Source organism: Moschus berezovskii, chromosome 14, assembly GCF_049115385.1.
Source record: "Moschus berezovskii isolate FMDL1 chromosome 14, NW_MosBer_1.0, whole genome shotgun sequence".
Taxonomy (NCBI): Eukaryota; Metazoa; Chordata; class Mammalia; order Artiodactyla; family Moschidae; genus Moschus; species Moschus berezovskii.
Genome location: NC_142473.1, coordinates 21,639,135 through 21,662,374, shown reverse-complemented (window position 1 = coordinate 21,662,374; position 23,240 = coordinate 21,639,135). Strand labels below are relative to the sequence as shown.

General features: G+C 41.1%; 2 protein-coding genes across 8 annotated transcripts in view; one reads left to right on the top strand and one right to left on the bottom strand.

The window, feature by feature from the left end:
- Window positions 1-17,200, bottom strand: part of ATM (ATM serine/threonine kinase) — a 163,389-nt gene extending 146,189 nt beyond the window's left edge. The window contains exons 1-5 of one of the 7 annotated variants that reach the window (XM_055422966.2): window positions 17,074-17,200; window positions 16,730-16,867; window positions 9,290-9,384; window positions 2,676-2,771; window positions 2,487-2,599 (exon numbers count right to left, since the gene is read on the bottom strand). In XM_055422966.2, coding sequence (XP_055278941.2) covers window positions 2,487-2,599; window positions 2,676-2,747 — 185 coding nt within the window. In that variant the 5' untranslated portion in view covers window positions 2,748-2,771; window positions 9,290-9,384; window positions 16,730-16,867; window positions 17,074-17,200. Of the gene's footprint in view, window positions 1-2,486; window positions 2,600-2,675; window positions 2,772-9,289; window positions 9,385-16,729 lie in introns of all 7 variants that reach the window. The other 6 variants (XM_055422969.2, XM_055422971.2, XM_055422967.2 and 3 more) reach the window with 6 other exon arrangements.
- Window positions 17,201-17,413: 213 nt separating this feature from the next.
- The window catches only part of NPAT (nuclear protein, coactivator of histone transcription), a 51,126-nt gene continuing 45,299 nt past the window's right edge, over window positions 17,414-23,240 (top strand). The window contains exon 1 of the mRNA XM_055422963.2: window positions 17,414-17,571. Within this exon, the coding sequence (XP_055278938.2) occupies window positions 17,535-17,571 (37 nt within the window). The 5' untranslated portion in view covers window positions 17,414-17,534. The remainder of the gene's footprint in view (window positions 17,572-23,240) is intronic.

Below are 23,240 nucleotides of genomic sequence, written 5' to 3'. Positions count from 1 at the left end.
GGCCAAGCCCTTAATACCAATTTAAAGTCTGGTCTACAAAGTTCTTAATCTGTTAACTTCCATGATTTTCTACTGCTTTCCTGCTTCTTTTCTCATTTATCATTAAAAGCTTGCAATACAATTGCTGCTGCTGCTACTGCTAAGTCGCTTCAGTCGTGTCCAACTCTGTGCGACCCCATAGACAGCAGCCCACCAGGCTCTCCCGTCCCTGGGATTCTCCAGGCAAGAGCACTGGAGTGAGTTGCCATTTCCTTCTCCATGCAATACAATTAAGGGCTCTCAATTCTTTCTCACCTCTTTCTGCTATTTAGTACATGACCTGTGTGTGGGGGGTGGGCGTGGGAGTGTATTACATGATCTACTATTGGGGAAATTAAAATGGAGGAAGTGTTGTCCAAGCTTCAGAAACAAGAGAGTAGGCCTGTTACCTGCTTCTGATCTACCTGGACACTGCCTGGATTTCATACCTGCCTGCAAGCACAGCAAATCAGGGGGCACTTTAGATAAGAAAGAAGTAGGTCTTGGAATCTCTTATGCCCCTGAGGACCTGGCCAGTCCCCCAGGGTCTAAAAAGTCTTATGACTCACAAGGTGAAACCACATTGTAAAAATTAAATCAGAGTTTCATTTGTGCACGCAAACTGAAGATGATATCAGTTTGTGGCCTGCGATTATAAGCAGGAGCCCCTAAAATAGCAATTTGAAGTCTCACCCTTGGGGTGGATGTACAACCCAGGACCTTTTCCCAATTGGGACTCCAGACTGCTGTTAACAAGGGACTTCCCAGTACTCTTTAAGTCTGAATGTTGGTTGGCCCCATTTGGTGATGTATGTGCTGTTACTCTTCTCTATTGTTTCTATTTCTGTTCTTTTAATAACTGCAAGGAGATCCAACCAGGCCATCCTAAAGGAAAACAGTCCTGGGTGTTCACTGGAAGGACTGATGTTGAAGCTAAAACTCCAATACTTTGGCCACCGGATGCAAAGAGCTGACTCATTTGAAAAGACCCTGATGCTGGGTAAGACTGAGGGCAGGAGAAGGGGATGACAGAGAATCAGATGGTTGGATGGCATCACCGACACAATGGACATCGGTTTGGGTGGACTAACTGAAGGGAGTTGGTGATGGACAGGGAGGCCAGGCATGTTGCGGTTCATGGGGTCACAAAGAGTTGGACACTACTGAGTGACTGAACTGAACTGAAATTAAGTTAAATAATCATCTATTAAAAGTTGAACTTACTTATTTTTAACAAGTGATTTCTTTTGTTAACAAATCCTTTGAACCTAAAACAAAAGTAAAACTTTCAGCAAAATAGGAACCTCCTTCCTAAAGAGTTGGTAAGGTTTCTAGCCTTAATTTAAAAGAAGTCTGCCTATAAGATATTCATGATTAGCTGGGAGTATTAGGTACACAGATGGCCTACATGATCAGCTTATGTAAAATATTCATCTTTAGATAATAACTATACTTGTAGTAGGCTTTTCTGGGGACTCAGTGGAAAAAAATCTGCCTGCCAATGCAGGAGATATGGATTCAAAACCTGGGTCAGGAAGATCCCCTGCAGAGGAAATGGCAACCCACCCAAGTATTCTTGCCTGGGAAATCCCATAGACAGAGGAGCCTGGTGGGCTAGAGTCCATGGGGTCACAAAAGAGACAGGAATAAGTGACTAAAACAACAAAAATTATTTGCGGTATCTGAAATAAAGTAAGGAACCACAGGAAAAGAAGTATGTATTTTTCATGTTATCCACAATGAAATCCTCAATGGTCTGTCTAGTGCCAAATAAGAACTAAAAAATAAAATAGATTATCTATTCTAAACACTCAAGAATGAATATATACTAATACTTCCCTAGACTGAAAATGTTCTTTCAAGTTTATCAGTATTCTATGTTACTTTAAAATACTTTATCTTTCCTAAGTCTTACCACCTATTTCTAGTTATGAATGGATTTCATAATTGAAAATTATGCCTTTATATAAAAGCATCAATTCTGTTTGCCACTCCAGTCAAGTAATGAATTGTGTCTTTCCAAAGCATGAGTTTTGTGTTTGTTAACAGCACTCATACGAAATTTTTCTAAAATTCCTTTTTACTTTTTATTATATTTATACATGGCAGTTACTTAGAGCAATATTTAAAGATGTCAAAGTTATAAAAGACTTAATAAAACTTAATTTTATTCTCTAATTTGAAATAAAGTCTTATGAATGAAGTGATATGAAAGAAATTCTCTCTCATCATGAGTGAGATGTCAAAGATATTTTATTGAACAAAAAATTCAAAAATCTTAACTTTTTTATATGAACATCCTTTAAAAATCGTGTTTCAGACAAATACTGAGCATCAATTTCCTATGCAAGGCACAACGATATACAAAGAGCAAAGATAAGTTGACCTATATACACACAAAAATATTACGACAGAAATAAAAATGAAAGAGAAAAATAAAGACAGGAAAAAAAATTAGAATCGAATACCTAAAAACAGCATCCCAATTCAAATATTTTCCTTGTTTCGAATCTGAATGCTGATCTAAATGTCGAACAGTTTCAGGATCCTGAATCAGGCGCTTAAATTTCTCAATCTCTCTCTGAAAAAGAACAAAATACTGAGTTACCAATCACACATTTGTTTCAAGGAAAGATTAAATTTAAGTAACTTACTACCCTTCGCTCTGTAGCTCTATCAAGTTCTAGTTGACGGCAGCAAATAAGCAGATCATTAAGTGCTAGACTCATGACTGAGAATTTCAGAAAACATATCTGTAAAAAAATACATATATATGTAAAATTATTTCAGATTTTGGTATTAAATAGTTATATCTAACTGTATAACTAGAGGCATATTACAAAGCATAACAATTTTTCTCATATTTCCATATTTAAATGATTTTCTTAGACTATATCAAAACAAAGCCTTAACATGCAAATGTGTTGAAGGTGCAGCAGGATAAAAATAAGAAACGTATATTTTACTTTATTGTTGAGACCTCTTCTAAGAAACATGACATTTATATTAAAATATAAAAGATGAATAAAAAAGACTGTCAGGCAAAGAATAAGGAAAAGAGCACTTAAGGATTTAACACTAACTGGACTATTCAAAAGCACCCTTTCTTATAGATAGTGACTTAGATCATTCTTATATCTTTTTTAGATATATATTTTAGATATTGATATATATATATATCTTAGATATAGATAGTGAACCAAAAGCTTAAATTGTTTGTGTTTTCGAATTGATATGTTAAGAGGTTCTCAGAGCTAGTAAGCCCTGCCAAGCACTTACATCTCAACTGGATTTATGGTTCTCATTTAACACATAAAAATAGACGAACATGATACTATTGTTAAAGGAAATGAAGGAAATGACATGCTATAGTGACAACCTTGTAAATGTCAAAGGTCAAATATAGTTTACTATGCCTTAATGCCACTGCAGTAGATCTGCTTTCAGGTTTTTTTATATAATCAAACCTTTATTTGATAAATGTAAAAAATAATCTTTCAAGAAAAGCATTGTTTTAGTATTTCTGAGCCTTTTTACAACGAAGCTTCATTATTGTTCCTAGAAATGTTTACAAACAAAAAAAAATAATGTCCCTATGTCTGTCTGTTATATCTACATTACACGTACATCTCAAGAGAAAAAAAGGAGGTCTGAGTCCTTTCCCCATCTTTTCACATTAAGTTCTACTCAATCTTTCAAGATCAAGCATGTTTTTCTCCCCCTGCTTAATCTCACAGAATCTTAAAATTGGGAGGAACTGAGAGACCATGTCCAATCTTCCCTACAAAGGAAGAAATTTCTCCAACAAAATTACTGCCCTCTCTTCAGACACTCAGAACAAACTGCCTTTATTGGCAGACAGCTCTAGTTGTCTTTTCCATCTATATTCAACAGTTGTTTTGATTCCTTTATCCCCATTACAACCTACTTTCAGTTCAGTTCAGTTCACTCAGTCAGGTCCAACACTCTGCGACCCCACAGACTGCTGCACACCAGGCCTCCCTGATCATCACCAACTCCCGGAGCTTGCTCAAATTCATGTCCATCAAATTGGTGATGCCATCTACCCATCTCATCCTCCTTTACTTTTACAACCTCCTTTACTGTGTTGTATAATATAGGCCATTGACTACTTGATAGCCTTTTTCATTTAACTGAAAGACAAGAACTTCCTGAAGACAAGAACTGTTGTTTTCATTTTCCCTTATACTTTTATCAAGAACTCTCCCTTCTAGTTCAATCTTAGTTTAAGCCCTCTTGAGTCGATAAGGAAAATAAAATTGGTATTCTAACCAATGAAAACACCTTTCAGTTCAGTTCAGTCACTAACTCGTGTCCAACTCTTTGCGACCCCATGAATCACAGCACGCCAGGCCTCCCGGTCTATCACCAACTCCCGGAGTTCACTCAAACTCATGTCCATCGAGTCGGTGATGCCATTCAGCCATCTCATTTTCTGTCGTCCCTGTCTCCTCCTGCCCCCAATCCCTCCCAGCATCAGTCTTTTCCAGTGAGTCAACTCATTGCATGAAGTGGCCAAAGTATTGGAGTTTCAGCTTCAGCATCAGTTCTTCCTTCCAATGAACACCCAGGACTGATCTTTAGAATGGACTGGTTGGATCTCCTTGCAGTCCAAGGGACTCCTTCAGTTCAGTTCAGTCGCTCAGTCGTGTCCGACTCTCTGCGACCCCATGAATCACAGCACGCCAGGCCTCCCTGTCCATCACCAACCCCCAGAGTTCACTCAAACTCATGTCCACAGAGTCGGTGATGCCATCCAGCCATCTCATTCTCTGTCGTCCCCTTCTCCTCCCGCCCCCAACCTTTCCCAGCATCAGAGTCTTTTCCAGTGAGTCAACTCGTCGCATGAGGTGGCCAAGGGACTCCTTAGCAACATCCAAAGAACCATAAAGGTAGGCACCTATATTCCTAATATGTTATTTGTAATATGAAAAAAATGCATGCTTACTGAACATGTGACACTTTCAAGAAATGGTAGCTCTAAACTTTTTTTAAGCTGTGTTGACTTTGCTTTTCTCCCTATCCATCTCTCAGAGATTATTTTCAAGAAAACAAAACAGTTCAGTATTATCTATATAAATAGGAAATGTTCCTTCACTGATACAAGCAACAATATTTACTTGGCAACTACTGTGTTCAAGGCACTACACTAGGGTAGAAACTTAAAGAACAAAGCCTATCTTCATGGAGTCGTAACTAGTTGGGGAGAGTAACAATAAACTAGTACACCAATGCTGCCGCTGCCAAGTCACTTCAGTCGTGTCCGACTCTGCGTGACCCCATAGATGGAAGCCCACCAGGCTCCCCCGTCCCCGGGATTCTCCAGGCAAGAACACTGGAGTGGGTTGCCATTTCCTTCTCCAATGTGTGAAAGTGAAAGGTGAAAGTGAAGTCGCTCAGTCGTGTCAGACCCTTAGCGACCCCACGGACTGCAGCCTACCAGGCTCCTCCATCCATGGGATTTTCTAGGCAAGAGTACTGGAGTGGCTTGCCATTGCCTTCTCCGAGTACACCAATAAGTCAATGCATAATTCCAAATTGTGACATATGCCTTAAGGGAAGCAAATACTATTTATGGCCACCTGATGAGAAGATCCAACTCACTGAAAAAGACCCTGATGCTGGGAAAGATTGAGGGCAAGAGGAGAAGGCGACAACAAGGATGAGATAATTGGATGGCACACACTCAACAGACATGAGTTTGAGCAAACTCTGGAGATAGTGAAGGATAGGGAAGCCTGGCGTGCTGCGGTTCATGGGGTCACAAAGAGTCAGACATGACGTAATGACTGAAAACAACAAAAAAATAAATAAAATTTATTTTTTATAAACTACCACGGAAAATATATCAGACGAGTTTAAGATAAAGCCAAGATCTGAACAAACCGGTGCCAATCACAGAAAGAGTTAAGAGAACCAACATCTTAGAGAAGGAGACTAGCCTAGACAAAGGTTCCTAAGACGGAAAAGGCAAAGAATGTTGAAGGAACTTAAGATGACTACAGGAACTAGAGTAGTTAGCTAGAGTAAGAGTGTCACTCAGTTCAGTTCAGTCGCTCAGTCATGTCCAACTCTTTGCAGACCCATGAATCACAGCACGCCAGGCCTCGCTGTCCATCACCAACTCCCAGAGTTCACTCAAACCCACCTCCAACGAGTCGGTGATGCCATCCAGCCATCTCATTCTGTCGGCCCCTTCTCCTCCTGCCCACAATCCCTCCCAGCATCAGAGTCTTTTCCAGTGAGTCAACTCTTCACATGAGGTGGCCAAAGTATTGGAGTTTCAGCTTTAGCATCAGTCCTTCCAATGAACACCCAGGATTGATCTCCTTTAGAATGGACTGGATGGATCTCCTTGCAGTCCAAGGGACTCTCAAGAGTCTTCTCCAACACCACAGTTCAAAAGCATCAATTCTTTGGCGATCAGCTTTCTTCACAGTCCAGCTCTCATTGGAAAAACCACAGCCTTGACTAGACGGACCTTTGTTGGCAAAGTAATGTCTCTGCTTTTTAATATACTATCTAGGTTGGTCATAACTTTCCTTCGAAGGAGCAAGCGTCTCTTAATTTCATGGCTTCAATCAGCATCCACAGTGATTTTGGAGCCCCAAAAAATAAAGTCTGACACTGTTTCCACTGTTTCCCCATCTATTTCCCATGAAGTGATGGGACCAAATGCCATGATCTTAAGTTCTGAATGTTGAGCTTTAAGCCAACTTCTTCACTCTCCTCTTTCATCAAGAGGCTTTTGAGTTCCTCTTCACTTTCTGCCATAAGGGTGGTGTCATCTGCATATCTGAGGTTATTGATATTTCTCCCGGCAATCTTGATTCCAGCTTGTGCTTCTTCCAGCCCAGCGTTCCTCACAATGTACTCTGCATATAAGTTAAATAGCAGGGTGACAATATACAGCCTTGTCGTACTCCTTTTCCTATTTGGAACCAGTCTGTTGTTCCATGTCCAGTTCTAACTGTTGCTTCCTGACCTGCAGTTTAATTCAATTAATACATTGCTGCTAAGTCACTTCAGTCGTGTCCGACTCTGCGTGACCCCACAGACGGAAGCCCACCAGGTTCCCCCGTCCCTGGGATTCTCCAGGCAAGAACACTGGAGTGGGTTGCCATTTCCTTCTCCAAATTAATACATTAATCCACAACAATTTAGGTTCCCCTGCCAACATGCAAATGGTATGATACATAATTCTTCAGAAATAGCTTCTGAATTGGCAAATCCATTGTCCTTTTCTGATCTCAACCAAGTTGATCCCTTTGCATAATTTGACAATGATGTTTATATCTGATCTTCCTGGATCTAATCTGCCCTTGGCATGCCATTCTCATCTTAACGGTACAAGTGTGGACTCTGTGGTCAGAGTGTACTAGTTCATATCCTGGTCCTGCCACTTAAAAGCTGCATAACCCTGTTGTTCTTGCTGTTGTTCAGTTGCTCAGTTGTGTCTCTTTGCGACCCCAGGGACTGCAGCACAACAGGCTTCCCTGTCCTTCACCATCTCCCACAGCTTGCTCAAACTCATGTCCATTGAGTCGGTGATGCCATCCAACCATCTTGTGCTCTGTCATCCCTTCTCCTGTCTTCAATCTTTCCCAGCATCATAGTCTTTGCTAATGAATCAGCTCTTCACATCAGGTAGCCAAACTATTGGAGCTTCAGCTTCAGCATCCATCCTTCCAATGAATATTGAGGGTTGATTTCCTTTAGGATGGACTGGTTGGATCTCCTTGCAGTGAAAGGGACTCTCAAGAGTCTTCTCCAACATCACAGATCAATAACATCAATTCTTCGGTGCTCAGCTTTCTTTATAGTCCAACTCTCACATCCATACATGACTACTGGAAAAACCATAGCTTTGACCATACAAACATTTGTCAGTCAAGTAACGTCTCTTTTTAATACACTGTCTAGGTTGGTCATAGCTTTTCTTCCAAGGAGCACGTGTCTTTTTAATTTCATGGCTGTAGTCACCATCTGTAATGATTCTGGAGCCCAAGAAAATAAAGTGTCCCTATTTCCACTGTTTCCCCATCTATTTGCCTTTACATGCACTTTCCCTTCTGTGGTTCAAGGTCTCACCACAAATGGAACTGATTCTCCCAGGTTCAGTTTCTACAGAACCTCATCTACTCCTCTACCATCACAATACTCTTCTATCACATTTTCACTCTGCACTGTAATAGTCTTTTTACTTATCTATACCTGAAAAAAACAGCAGCCAACACTCGAGTGCTTACTGTGGAGCCCTAAACCGAGGTCTTAGGTGTGAAGCCCTGTACCAAGGTCACAGGACAGAAATTTCTGGAACTGACGAAGCCCCATAGCAACTGTTGCCATGAGCCTCTGTATGTAAACCGGCCAGCACCCTGACCCCGTTCCTGTAAAATACCCACTGTATAGCATCCTAACCAATCACCTAATGCCACCATTCCAGTAGGAATTTTCTGTCTTGAGGCTATAACAACTGGCTACAAGCCTCCAAGTGTTCGGCTCTCCCTTGAGCCAGCCCACTATTCTAATGGCCTCTCCCACTCTAATTTTATTCTCCTCTCATTCTTCATGTCTGGAAATTCTTTTCCAACCTGTGCATAGACCACGACATTTTTGGTTGCCCGTGTGGGGACCTGGGGTCTCTTCCCCCACCTCCTGGCCGCTCGATTCTCATAGGGATCTCTGCAAACAGGCAAGTGGCTGTGGAAGCAACTGAGGTCGTTTAGCCAGGGTTACCCCATGATGTATTCCAAAGGCCCCACTGCTCACTGCACCCCATAGCTGCTGCCCAGATTGGTGAAGGTCTCTCCTTTTTGACTCCTTTCTGAGGATTAGGCCAACCAATATTGTATGGGCATAGGCCAGGCACTTAAAAGCCACTATGGTGCCTGCTACATAAAGACAGCTGTGTGAGGATAAGCGAGTCATGGAATGAATCACACAAGGGCATCGACCCCCTATCAAGGCAACTTCCATGCTTCATGTCAGGCACATAGTGGTTGAATCAAAACACAGAGCCCATCGTCCCCCGGCCACCGCCTCCCCAATAGGATTGTAAGGTGGATTCCTCAGCCTATCTTCCCTGTCACTTTCACTTCTTTCCTTTTTAGTCTGGATTGATTTACAGGAGCCTAGGTGTTGCCTCTGAGCCATTCCAAGAGTGCCCTCCACATTTCAGGGAAATGCCAAATGGTGAGTCACCCGGTTGCTCCCAAGAATCTCTTTCTCTGCCCGGGTCACATGGTACCTTAGCTGAACAGTTCTCAGGGGTCACCTCTCACTGTCGGATGCACCTGTTGGGATGGTCAGCCATTTTGTGCCATCAGTCGCACGGAGAGATCACTGGAACAAAAGGAACACCTTTCTGTCAGCTGGTGACTCTCAATAGCCCCATTCTAAGGCATGTAGGCTAACAGTGGGTTCTGGTACGTCCTGGGAGCCTCTGTCTCAGACTCACCCCTTGGCTACATTCTCTGAAACTGGAAAAATTTGACCCTGCAAAAGGCCTGGACCCAATACAAACTGGGGGACCAAAGAAAATGTCCTCTGAATGACACACTAGATTGTAGCATGATCCTTCAACTTGATCTCTTTTGCCAAAATCAGGGAAAGGACTCAGTTTTCCTTATGTTCAGTCCTTCATGGCCCTTAGTCAGAATGTGGATTTGAGGGACTCACGCTGCATGTGTCTTTCTGTTGCCTCCCTATCCCATCCCCCTCTGCCTCCTTCTCCATCAGATTTCCTGGACAACCCCTACTCGACCTTTCCTATCCCCATTTGATATCTATTGTTGGAGACTAGGAAAGGATTCTGAGATTCCCTTTGGTCCAGGTCTTTCTCCTATATCCAAAAGCCTGAGGGATCAAAAACTCTCCTGAACATTCTAGAGAATTCCCTTCTAACTACTCCTGGCTCTCAGGGTGGGGAGGGACCAAGCTTCCTTCCCTACCCTTGCAAATTCCCTTACTTCTTCAGATTCTTCTGATCAAACAAGACTCCACTTCTCCCAGACAGGCAATCCAAGATTTTTATCAGCTGATCTGCCCCTGACACGAGAGTCAATTTGAGCACTATTTGGTCTATATAGTTGACTATAGGAAAGTTGACTTTTTGACATAGGATGGCCATATATTGTTTAGACTCTGGAGAAAACTGGTTAAAATGTAATTTTTTTTCCTGGAAACTTGCAAAAACAGTTCTTTTTGCATATGCAATTAAAAACAACTAGCTTGTTAAAAATGCCTGCCTAGGGAAAAGCTTGATGTTATCCCTTGCTATGTCCCTGAAATACACAGCCCATTTTGCCTGAGATAGCAGCCTTGGTCAAATTAGAACTTCAAGCCAAGAAAAAAAAGCATCAAAGAGACATTTTAAATCTTAACTGGAAAAGTATGAGGTCTCTATCTGTCCATCTGGATTTATGTATTTCTCAGTGTGTCTCTTTATTTTTTGATAATACTGAAGTTAAGATATAAATGAGCTCTAATTTAATTGGCCTAAAGAAAAGTAATTGCTTACAAATCAAACAATTCTAAATACAAGAGAAACTTAACTGAATGAACCTGAGGTTCACACGAACTGGGAAATATTCAATATTAAGTATCTAGTATTAATGTTTGCTTGCTAATCTAATATACTCATGTCAAGTCATTAACATTAAGCATAATATTTTCATTATGCCTAGGTTTAACATAAGTTAAATAGTTATATTTTATATCTGTTACATGTTTGTCAACGAGGAAAGTATCTCAAGTGAAGAAACTTCTAAAAAATAATATGCAAATGATATAAGCTTTTAGATGAACTCGATGAGGAATAAATATACTTTAGAAAAGTCTGTCTAAAATAGTCTCTCCAGAGTTTGGTAACCTCAGTGTCCACAGTTGTGCTAAACCCAGTGACAGAAGTTTATTGAATACTCAGATCATTTCCAAATAAAATGAGATTCTGAAATAGTCATCACTGAACACTAACTTCCTTTTTCAGAGAAACTAAAGAGATTTGGGACTATTCATAAATATGTTTGGTGATACTCTGAGATGTTTTCTATAAGAAAGCAAAGGATTTTTTTTAGAAATTATCACTGATATTTATGCTCACCAATCTACAGAAAGCTAATATAAAGGTCAGTTCTTGGTTGCTTAAGAAAAGTAGGCTGTATGTTTTTAATAAAGAAGGTATGAGGAATGAAATTGCATTTTATGAAGGGAAAAGGAAGTAAGTCTGACTTACAGGTGGTTGTTTCAGAATGTGAGAACAAAGTAATGGGTACAGAAAGTGATAAGAAGTTTTGTGCAGTATGGTACCGGCATAAAGACAGAAATACAGATCAATGGAACAAAATAGAAAGCCCAGAGACAAATCCATGCACCTATGGACACCTTATCTTTGACAAGGGAGGCAAGAATATTCAATGGAGAAAAGACAATCTCTTTCACAAGTGGTGCTGGGAAAACTGGTCAACCACTTGTAAAAGAACGAAACTAGAACACTTCCTAACACAAAAATAAACTCAAAATGGATTAAAGTTCTAAATGTAAGACCAGAAACTATAAAACTCCTAGAGGAGAACATAGGTAAAACATTCTCTGACATAAATCACAGCAGGATCCTTCATGACCCACCTCCAAGAATATTGGAAATAAAAGCAAAAGCAAACAAATGGGACCTAATCAAAATTAAAAGCTTCTGCACAGCAAAGGAAACTATAAACAAGGTGAAAAGACAGCCTTTAGAATGGGAGAAAATAATAGCAAATGAAGAAACTGACAAAAAATTAATCTCAAAAATATACAAGCAACTCCTATAGCTCAATTCCAGAAAAATAAACGACCCTATCAAAAAATGGGCCAAAGAGCAAAACCAATACAATAATGTAATTAGCCTCCAATTAAAATAAATAAATTTTTTAAAAGTTTAAAAAAAAATGGGCCAAAGAACTAAACAGACATTTCTCCAAAGACATACAGATGGCTAACAAACACATGAAAAGATGCTCAATATCACTCATAATCAGAGAAATGCAAATCAAAACCACAATGAGATACCATTTCATGCCAGTCAGAAAGGCTGCTATCCAAAAGTCTACAAGCATATAAATGCTGGAGAGGGTGTGGAGAAAAGGGAACCCTCTTACACTCTTGGTGGGAATGCAAACTAGTACAACCACAATGGAGAACAGTGTGGAGATTCCTTAAAAAACTGGAAATAGAACTGCCATACAACCCAGCAATTGCACTCCTGGGCATACACACCAAGGAAACCAGAATTGAAAGACACATGTACTCCAATGTTCATCACAGCACTGTGTATAACAGCCCGGACATGGAAGCAACCTAGATGTCCATCTGCAGAGGAATGGATAAGAAAGCTGTGGTACCTATACACAATGGAGTATTCAGTTCAGTTCAGTTCAGTCGCTCAGTCGTGTCCGACTCTCCGCTCAGCAATTAAAAAGAATACATTTGAATCAGTTCTAATGATGTGGTTGGAACTGGAGCCTATTATACACAGTGAAGTAAGCCAGAAAGAAAAACACCAATACAGTGTACTAATGCATATATAAGGAATTTAGAAAGATGGGTAACGATAACCCTGTATACGAGACAGCAAAAGAGACACAAATGTATAGACCAGTCTTTTGGACTTGTGGGAGAGGGCGAGGGTAGGATGATTTGGGAGAATAGCATTGAAACATGTATATTATCATATGTGAAACGAATCGCCAGTCCAGGTTCGATGCACGATACAGGATGCTCGGGGCTAGTGTACTGGGATGACCCAGAGGGATGGGATGGGGAGGGAGGGGGAGGGGTGTTCAAGATGGGGAACACATGTACACCCGGGGCAGATTCATGTCAATGTATGGCAAAACCAATACAATAATGTAAAGTAATTAGCCTCTAATTAAAATAAATAAATTTTAAAAATTAAAAAAAAAAACAAGTTTTGTGGAAAGAGGACCCTAAGTAAAGTTTTGTGCATGGTTAGGACTAAGTTTAAAATAAATTTAAATAAATTTTCTTTTAAATGAATTTAAATGCTGGTGCAAAAACTTAAATTTTGCCTTTCTCTCTGTTAAGAGGACATACTTTCTTCAGATGTTGAACTGCTTCTAATGATAGATTTAAGTTTCTTTACCTATTAATTGATCTGTTCTGTATTTGCTTTTGAAATTCTTTTTGCTACATTGGCTAAGTGAATAACTATTGTTTCACAGTGACAATATGATCCTATCTGACTGTTGTAAACCCTTTTGATATTTATTGACGAAACTTCCCAAATAATTTGACTTTTAGCTAACTTTAGGATGCTTCAGAGGGCCCCTGAGACATTACAAAAAGAGATATTAAATTACTTGGGTTCATTTGACATGTTAAATTATATGGGAACTACTGCTGGAGGAATGATGAATCTTCTCAAGTTTTATTGTATGGTTGATGCTTCTACTGTAGATATCCTAAAAATTATGTGGAATATTGAAAATCTGATATGTCCTGGTAAAATGTCAGTTATAATTCTAATTACCTACAATGTTAAAGTGTTACATGTCACAGCAATGACCAGGTTTCTTTGTCAATGGCAATTTAATCAGATTTTAAACTTGTTTTCTGTAGTTTCACTCTAATGTCTTTGCAAGAATACTGCTACTTCAAGATTTATGGAAAAAACTTTTCTAAGGTTAACCAAATAAACAAATTTTATTATTAACAGTAAGCTGGCACCAGAATGGAATTTGGTCTTCTCTGTTAAGAGAAAAAGTTTTCTTTGAATACAGATTTTGATCACAGATTGTTAATTTCTTTTGCCTTTAAGTGATTTATATTTGTTTCTAAAATCTTTTGTTACTTTGTTAAATATGCATTATTTCACCATGATCTATAAAAATTATGGTAGATGTAGACAAAGCTCATTCTGCTTCCAAAAAAATTAACCTGTCAATTTAAAACATGGCAATAGTCCACTCGAAGAACGGTCCACTCAAATCCACCCTTCGAGTGTACCACTCCACTCAGAGTCTATACAAAGAGCCAGACACAACTGAGTGACTGAATTGAACTGTGTCTACTCCTAAACTGGGGAATTATAAATGGGTGAATAGCTGCTAATCAGAGTCAGGGCTAAGGTAAATCCAAGATGGCCACTTGGATTTTCCCAGATCCCTGACAAACCTCATTTTTATTTGATGGGTTAAAGCCTTCTCTGGCTACAGGGTTAATGTCTTCAAATTGGAAAAAAAAAAAATTATGCTTCACTGAATATTAAATTCTAGCTTTGTTAATTAAGGTCTGTTTACTAAGACTCACTTCTGAGACAGTTGTTATAAAAGACTTAATTAGATTGACACCAAGTTATAGTCTGTCTAGTCAAGGCTCTGGTTTTTCCAGTAGTCATGTATGGCTGTGAGAGTTGGACTGTAAAGAAAACTGAGCGCTGAAGAATTGATACTTTTGAACTGTGGAGTTGGAGAAGACTCTTGAGAGTCCCTTATTCTGCAAGGGGATCCAACCAGTCCATTCTAAAGGAGATCAGTCTTGGGTGTTCATTGGAGGGACTGATGTTAAAGCTGAAACTCCAATACTTTGGCCACCTGATGCGAAGAGCTGACTCATTGGAAAAGACCCTGATGCTGGGAAAGATTGAGGGCAGGAGGAGAAGTGGACGACAAAGGATCAGATGGTTGGATGGCATCACTGACACAATGGACATGGGTTTGGGTGGACTCCGGGAGTTGGTGATGGACAGGGAGGAGTGGCGTGCTGCGGTGCATGGGGTTGCAAAGAGTCGGACATGACTGAGCGACTGAACTGGATTGAACTGAACTGAACTGAACTGAAGCTATAGTCATTTAACAACTAAGTCAGATGACCTGGGCACATACCATGCTATACCTAATGGAAGTTCTTGACCTAAATTCTTACTTATGATCTTACTAACAACTGCTACCTATATTATATTGTATGTCACCTGTTTCAGAAACTTGCTTCTTATGTTACCAGATGAATGACTAACCCTATGATAAAATGCTGATATGCAGTTCCATATGAGATCAACTATTTTAATAACATAACTCTAGACACAGGAAGTGGAGAAGGAAATGGCAACCCACTCCAGTGTTCTTGCCTGGAGAATCCCAGGACGGGGGAGCCTGGTGGGCTTCCGTCTATGGGGTCACACAGAGTCGGACACGACTGAAGTGACTTAGCAGCAGCAGCAGCAGCAGCAGACACAGGAAGAAGTAATAGGAGGGAATATTTTCCTGGACCAAGAGGCCAGTAAAACATGGATGGTCCAGAGACTTTTGCTACCCACAGGCCTGGTCTAGTAATAGCACACTCAGTGACCTATCAATGGACTCTTCACTAGACTTGGGAATGAGCCTTCCCAGCATTGTGGGACACAGTGGCCATGAAATGCCTCCAAAGCATGGTCAAAAATGTGGCTACAAAGGGGCCCTGCTGACTAGACGTTGGTAATTTCCAGCTACCTCTACAAAAATTAAATCATGACCACTTCAAACTGCTGAGCTCCAACAGCCCCTAAAAGAAGTTCAGGGTAGAGATCAGAAATAAGGCACTCTGTGTTCTGGGAAAAACTGGAAAAACAGGCCTTCAGCTAGTCAGATGTTTTCAGGTCAAGAATTTTGTGAGCCCAAATGCTTGCATCCTCTCATACCTAGAGAAACACTAACGTTACGGACCAATGTCTGGTCCTGGTTCTCCTGATGAGCCCCTCAGCAGTTTTTCTACTTCTATTAATCTTTGGACCATGTTTCTTTAACTTTCTTATTAAGTCTGTTTCTTCTAGAAAATAACAAATAAATCTCCAAATAGTAATACGACTAGAATATCCCCCAGCCAACACCCAGACAATGCCAGAACAAGCTGCCTTATCGTTTTGTGGACTCTCATCTCCCTCTGTAAATGCACCCTGGCAAAAAGTGTGCACTATGACTCTGGACCCCACAATGTCCCTGTCCAGCTTGAAGAAGCCAGAGCGGTCATTGCCCCATTCCCCAGGGACTTGTGTCCCCATGGCCCGAGACAAGGATAAGGTAGGTAAACAGGTAGTCATGAGCAGGGTGTTAAGTGGCCAAAGTTTGGCCCATAAATAAAAAGAGTGGGGAATGTGGAGCCCTATACCAAGGTCACAGGATAAAAATCTCTGAAACTGACCAAGCCCCATAGCAACTGTTGCCATGACCCTCCAGATCTAAACCGGCCAGTATCCTAACCCCATAATATGTAAGATACCCACCCTACTATCCAACCTATAGCATCCTAGTGAAGTCGCTCAGTCGTGTCCAACTCTTTGCGACCCCGTGGACTGTAGCCCACCAGGCTCCTCCGTCCATGGGATTCTCCAGGCAAGAATACTGGAGTGGGTTGCCATTTCCTTCTCCGGGGGATCTTCCCGACCCAGGGATCGAACCCAGGTCTCCTGCATTGCAGGCAGACGCTTTAACCTCTGAGCCACAACCAATCACCTAATGCCACCATTCCAGTTCAAGTTTCTCTGTCTTAAGGCTATGGAAATTGGCTGCAAGCCTGTAAAAGCGTTTGGCTCTCCCCTGAAATGGCCAGTTGTTTTAACAGCAGCTCCCACTCCAATAAATTTTATTCTCCTCTCATTCTGCCTCATGCCTGGAAATTCCTTTCCAACCCCCACACAGACCACCACACTTACCACAGGATAAAATTACCACAGAGAAGATAGTACACAGTCAGCCGACAGTCAGAATTTTGAACTGGAGAGTGATTCCAAAGCCCAAGAATCAGGAGACTGCAGTTTAAGCCGCTACAAATTGCTCACTCATTAAAACTGCTAATTATGAGAGGGGAGAAAAAGATGATTAGTCAAGCCTGCTTCTTCAGCGGCCCTACCGTTGGATTCGGCCGAAGCGGAATCTCCGTAAGCGGTGATGTCCTCAGGCTGGAAACCCGCTCAACCCGCCTCCCCCAAGGCCCGAGCCGGCTGTCCACGCACTATTCCGGCTTCCGGATCAAACCTGGAGTGATCGCGCAGCTTACGTTTCCAAAGGAAGCACTAAGGCTGACTGGCGCCGGGGCACGCTCTGCCCACGCTGGCCAAACACGCACGCTCTCCACTCCCAAGACCCGCTTCCCCAAACACAGCGCTCATCTGAGGGAAACGCGCGTGCGCTCCGTCAGCCAATGGCGTGCGGCCCTGCGTCCGCCGCTCGCCCTCTAGCGCCGGCTCCGCCTCTCCGCTCCCGCCTTCCCGCCCCGCACCCATCCAGACGTGAGGGCGGATGTGACGACAGCTCCAAGTAGAACGGAGGCGGGCTTCTTTTCGGCGCCTTTCTTTCTCCGGCGGAAGCGATTGGCTGGAGAGGAGCGAAAGAGGCGGGACCAGTTGCCGCGGGTTCAGTGCCGCCACTGGAACCGGGAGATGCGGCGCAGGGGCTGTTGCTGTGTTGGTTTTTACCCGAGTCTCGTCTCTCACTACGGTTCTTTCTGCGGCTTCGATCATGCTGTTACCTTCGGACGTAGCCCGGCTGGTATTGGGTAAGCGCCGGCGCGGGAGGGAGGGGTACTGGCTCAGGCTAAGCCGGACGGAAGGACCTTTGGAGCCAGAGGTTTTTCCCAGGGTGGGGAAGCTTTGGGGCTTTGCCTCCCCACCTACAAGTTCAGACTGGCGGTGAATCTTCTTCAGTGGGAGGCTCGGGCGGTTTAAGTTTCTTTATGTGTGAATGCGCCTCTCTTCCGAGACTCTGTGGCGAGGGGCGGCTGAAGAGAAACTCCGGGTGGAACACCTGAGGCCCAGATTTGGAGGGAAAGTCAGGCCTGCACTCTTAATTAGAATCCTGCAGGGGAGTTGCCTACGTGATGGATGGACTGCGTGTTCTTCAACCTTGGGCTCACTTTCCCGTGTCAGAGCTGGGGCCGAGTAAGGAAAAATAAAAGACTTCCCCAGCCACCCAGCTTTAGCGAAGGACCTTCCTGACGGCCTTCCCATAACTTGCCTTTAGAGCGACGAATTTGGAAAGAATGAAGTGATCCTGCCTCTCTGTCCCCCAACCTCCTGAAAGAAGTCATAGAATGTAAAGGTTTGAAACGCCAATTGCATACTTTTAAGACAGCAGCAGTTCCTTTTTTTTTTTAATTAGCAAGACTTTTCACTGGAAACGCCTTCCAGTTGAACGTTTTCTAGCCCTAGTTTTTCCTCAGTTTGAAGAGTGACACTGCCAGTTGTCAGGGTGTATTGTCTGTGCAGGAAACGGGTTTTGTTGTTTGTCCCCTGAAAGAATAGAGTATTGTATTGCTGGGAATGAGAGCCACATAAAACTCAAAACCGGAGCCAGATTTACAGGCATCATATGTGAATGGTTAAATGGTAAACATTTGTTCTAAAACTTCCCTTGGTATCCAAAGGCCATTACTAACATTATTTTACTGTCAGAAAAATCCGTTTCTTATTCCCTTTTTAAAGTACTCGGCCCTGTCCAAAAAAAGAAAAAAGTTTTTATGCACAGACTCTTGACAAGCACATTTTGCAGGAAACTTTAGAGGGTAATGGTTCTAGCATCTGTTTTTGGAGAAAATAATCACTTAAATTTAAACAAATATTTTGTTAATGTTTGGTTAATCTTTTGCCCACTTTATCAGAACCGAATATCAACAGTTAACCTGCATCTAAGAAGAAAGCTGTCTATCTTGTAATTGTTATATTAATTAGGCTTATTTGTAAACAGATCCAAAGTAGACTTTCACAAAATTCACAATAATATGACATACTTTATTATGGTAGCTGTCCTGTTTGCTTTGTAGAATGTTTAGCAGCATCCCCGGCTTTTATCTGTTAGATGCCAGCAGGGACCCAGTTCCCGCCTTCACCCAGTTGTGAGAATAAAGTAAGTGTACAAATATTGCCAGTGTATTTCCTGGAGGGCAAGGACCACTGGTCTTAAAAAAGCAGTACGATTTTCTAACTGGAATAATTTCAACAAACTTGTGAGTATTCTCCTAGACTTCTTCCTTCTTTAAAAATGGATAAAAATTACAGTCGTTGTTTCTTATCCTAAAATCCTTATTTGTCATTCACATTCCATTTTTATTGCTACCACACCTAACAGTATGTGTCCCATTTCTCCTTTGGACTGTTTTCATAGTTTCTCATATAGTCTTGCAATTCATCTTATTTATGGTTACAAAAATCTGCCTAAAGCATTCACACTACACCTCCAGTTCTAATAATTGAAAGAGTTGTGCACTTACCAGAAATTTCAAGTTGTGCAAAAGAATATATGCTACCAAAAAAAGCAAATCTCACCACTCTTGCTTTTTTCATTTTGCATTATCATGTCACCACAGAGATCTGTGAATCACGAACCTAGTGGCTTAAAAATTAACAGTCTTATTCTTTGCCCATGATTCTTCTGTCAGTACTCCCTCCCTCTCAGTACTCCTTCAGTTCTTCTCATTGTTGCCCCTTTTGTTCATCATGTTCTTACAGCAAGTCTTTGGTTGCTTAGTGTGTTCCAGGCACTGTGCCAATTGCTAAATATAGAGCTCTCCCCTTAGAATTTACATGATTAGGTTTTTCACCCTTACCCACACATACCAAAACACTTTCCTAGACCCCCACCTCTTATTTTATCTAATGCTCTATGTTACCCTTTCACTAGTCAACTTTATTCAAAGAACGACTCTGCTTAGTTATGTACTTCCTTACTTAACTCATTCTTCAACATACTGCACTGACTTTTGTATCTCACTGCTCCATTTAAATAGCCTTGCTACTTGGCTATATGCAGCTATTGCCTTGCTAGAATTTCTTTAAATATTGCACAGGTCAAAATATATACGTCAAAGTGCCATTTGTTGTTTCTGGACCACTAGTTTTGGTTTTATTAATATGTCAGACAAGGTATTCTGCAGACTTGATCCTAGTGGTCTCTTTTGCTTGATCTCAAATTCTCAACATATGTCCTATGCCCCAGGCATTCCAAACTACTTGCAGTATCTCCAGATACTCTTGTTAATGTATTTTGTTCCCTCTGCTTGCAATGTTTTTCTCCCTCTCTTCCTAGTACACTTGTATTTAAGGTTCAGGTCAATTGTAATCTCATACTGTTTAAAGCAGGTACAGGTAGTACTTTCTCCATACACGCTCTGGTGGCACTGTAGATTACTTGTATCATACTCTTACTTTGTTTTATTGTAGCTGTGTGTTTACTTACTTTTTTTTTAATGTGAAATTTAACCATTGTAGCCATTTTTATAATTCTGTGGCATTAAGTACAATCATATTTTTCTGTAAGCATCACCATCATTCATTTGTAGAACTTTGCCTTCCCAAACCAAAACTTACTTTTTGACCTATTTAGTTTTCTAAATACTAAATATTTTTGTGCATGCTCAGTCATGTCCGACTCTTTGCAACCCCATGGACTATAGCCTGCCAGGTTCCTCTGCCCATGGAATTTTCCAGGCAAGAATGATGGAGTGGGTTGCCATTTGCTACTCCATTCAGTATTCTTATTCTAGAATTAATGTACAGATTTCAAGAGTTGTGGGAGGCTCCAAACTATCTGTAAAGTTTTATGTACAGGTGGGGCATTTTTTATAGGTAAAATATCCAGAACTTTCTTTAGATTCCTAAATAAATTTGTTCCTTTCTGTATGAGTCAGCATCCATTCAGGAAAACTGAAACTAATCTGAGTAGCATGGAGGAATTTGATGAGGGAATTGGTTACACTGGTGAAAAGCTAAGAAAACAAGCAGCTTACTTGAACCAAACTGGAGGGTAGTAAACAGCAGGAAACCACTCTGATATCAGGAGGACAAGTAGAGATGAACCCCAGAGGCTGGTTTCACTATGTGAAAACTAGAAGGTAGACTTGTCTGATATGGGAACAGTAGTAGAGGAAATTCTACGAGGGCAAAGAGGAAATAGGGGGGAAAAACCATGGCTCCTAATAACTGCCCTCCAATCTCCCACTGGTGCTTCCCGTTGATTTAACCCAGTCAGAAGCTAGCTGCCATGGAACCCAGGAAATTGTCTGCAGAGGGGTCAGGTTTCCTGTCCTACAGTACAGAGCGGGGGAAGCAGGAAGAGTAGATTTGAAGGCAAACAACCAGGACCAGCATAAGCTGCAAAAGTTGAAGAGCCACTGGTTCTAGTCACCTTTACATCACTGTATCACTAAAACATAGATACTTAATAAATATTTACAAAGGTGTAGCTGTGATCATGACTTTCCCCTTTGTCGACTGAATAATATCTGTCACTTATTCAGGTTCTATTATTTATTCATAATCATGTGTCATTGCTGACATTTACAGCATTTTATGATCCTCAACCCTTCTGTGTTTTCAGTTGTATTTCCAACTATTCTCCATCATAGATTCTGTGCTTGATTCAAACCAGACATGTGCTTCAAACATGCTCCATATATGCTTTCCATCAGCTTTTTTGACTCATCTCTTCCTTGAAACGTGCGTAATATTCCCCAAGTCAGTCGATACTTTCTCTAGCCCCTATAAAATAAGTCTAATTGTCTTACCACCTTTGCTTTTTATTACAGTTATTTGCATATATATCTTCTGGGTCCTTGTAGATTATAGCTTCTTTTAGAGAGATTTTCTTTGTTATTTGTGGATCTAGTGATATAAGGCACTGGAAGTTAAGTCTTAAGATCTTAAGGACTTTCCTGGCAGTCCAGCAGTTTAGACTGCACCCTTCCATTGCAGGGAGCACAGTTCCATTCTTGGGCAGGGAACTAAAATCCCACAAGCACAGAGTTTAACCACTGGACCACCAGGGAATTCCCACCGTATCTTCTAGAAAAGTTAACTGTATATCATTACATTCAGTCTTGGGCCATGTTTCTCAAACCTTATTTTGCTATTTTCCCTAATTACTCCTTGCGTGAAATTTTAATGTTACAAATGTCAGTATCAGTTCAGTTGCTCAGTTGGGTCCAACTCTTTGCGACCCCATGGACTGCAGCACACCAGGCTTCCCTGTCCGTCACCAACTCCCAGAGCTTGCTCAAACTCATGTCCATTAAGTTGGTGATTCCATTCAACCATCTCATCCTCTGTCACCCCCTTCTCCTGCCAATCTTTCCCAGCATCAGGGTCTTTTCAGATGAGTCAGCTCTTTGCATCAGGTGGCCAAAGAATTGGAGTTTCAGCTTCAGCATCAGTCCTTCCAATGATTATTCAGGATTGATTTCCTTTAGGATGGACTGGTTTGATCTCCTTGAAGTCCAAGGGGCTCTTGAGTCTTCTCCAACACCACAGTTCAAAAGAATCAATTCAGCGCTCAGCTTTCTTTATGGTCTGACTCTCCCATCCATACGTGACTACTGGAGAAACCATAGCTTTGACTAGGGGCACCTTTGTCAGCAAAGAAATGTCTCTGCTTTTTAATACGCTATCTAGGTTGGTCATAACTTTCCTTCCAAGGAGTAAGCATCTTTTAATTTCATGGCTGCAGTCACCATCTGCAGTGATTTTGGAGCTCAAGAAAATAAAGTCTGTCACTGTTTCCATCGTTTCCCCATTTTTTGCCATGAAGTGTTGGGCCAGGATGCCATGATATTAGTTTTTTTAATGTTGTGTTTTAAGCCAAGTTACAAATAAATTGTTTATATATTGTATGTATACCTGTGATTTATGCATAAAAGACATATTTTATTCATTCTCTTTCCTCCCCAGTACCAGTTGTCACTCCCTTGGAGCTGTGTCACTGTTTTTGAGAATACTTGGTCTAGAGAAAAGCAAATCTACTTAAAGGAATTAGATTTCATGCCATTACCTATTTCAAGCCCCAAGTGATTACCAGTGTATTTGGGGTGATTAGTACTTTCAAAACTTTCTACCATAAAAAGAAACAGTTTGGGGTCTTCGATTTAAATTTTGAAGCATATAAAGAAAAAGCGCCGACTGCCCTGTTTCCACAATGACTCTAGTGGTCTATCGGCTGTAGTGGTCTAAATATCTAAATTCATGAAATCCTAGTGGTGGCTGACTTAACTTATTCCAAATAATGTGACTGTCAGAAAGCCAATCATAAAAACTGATTTCAGCTGGCTATAGTTTTATAAGGGTTTATATTGGATTGTTTATTTGTGAAAAATGAAAAAAAAAAAAAGGGAAATAGCCGTCTTTGATCCTCATGATTTCGCATCAAAGGTGATTTTATATTTTCAGTGATGGGGGTATT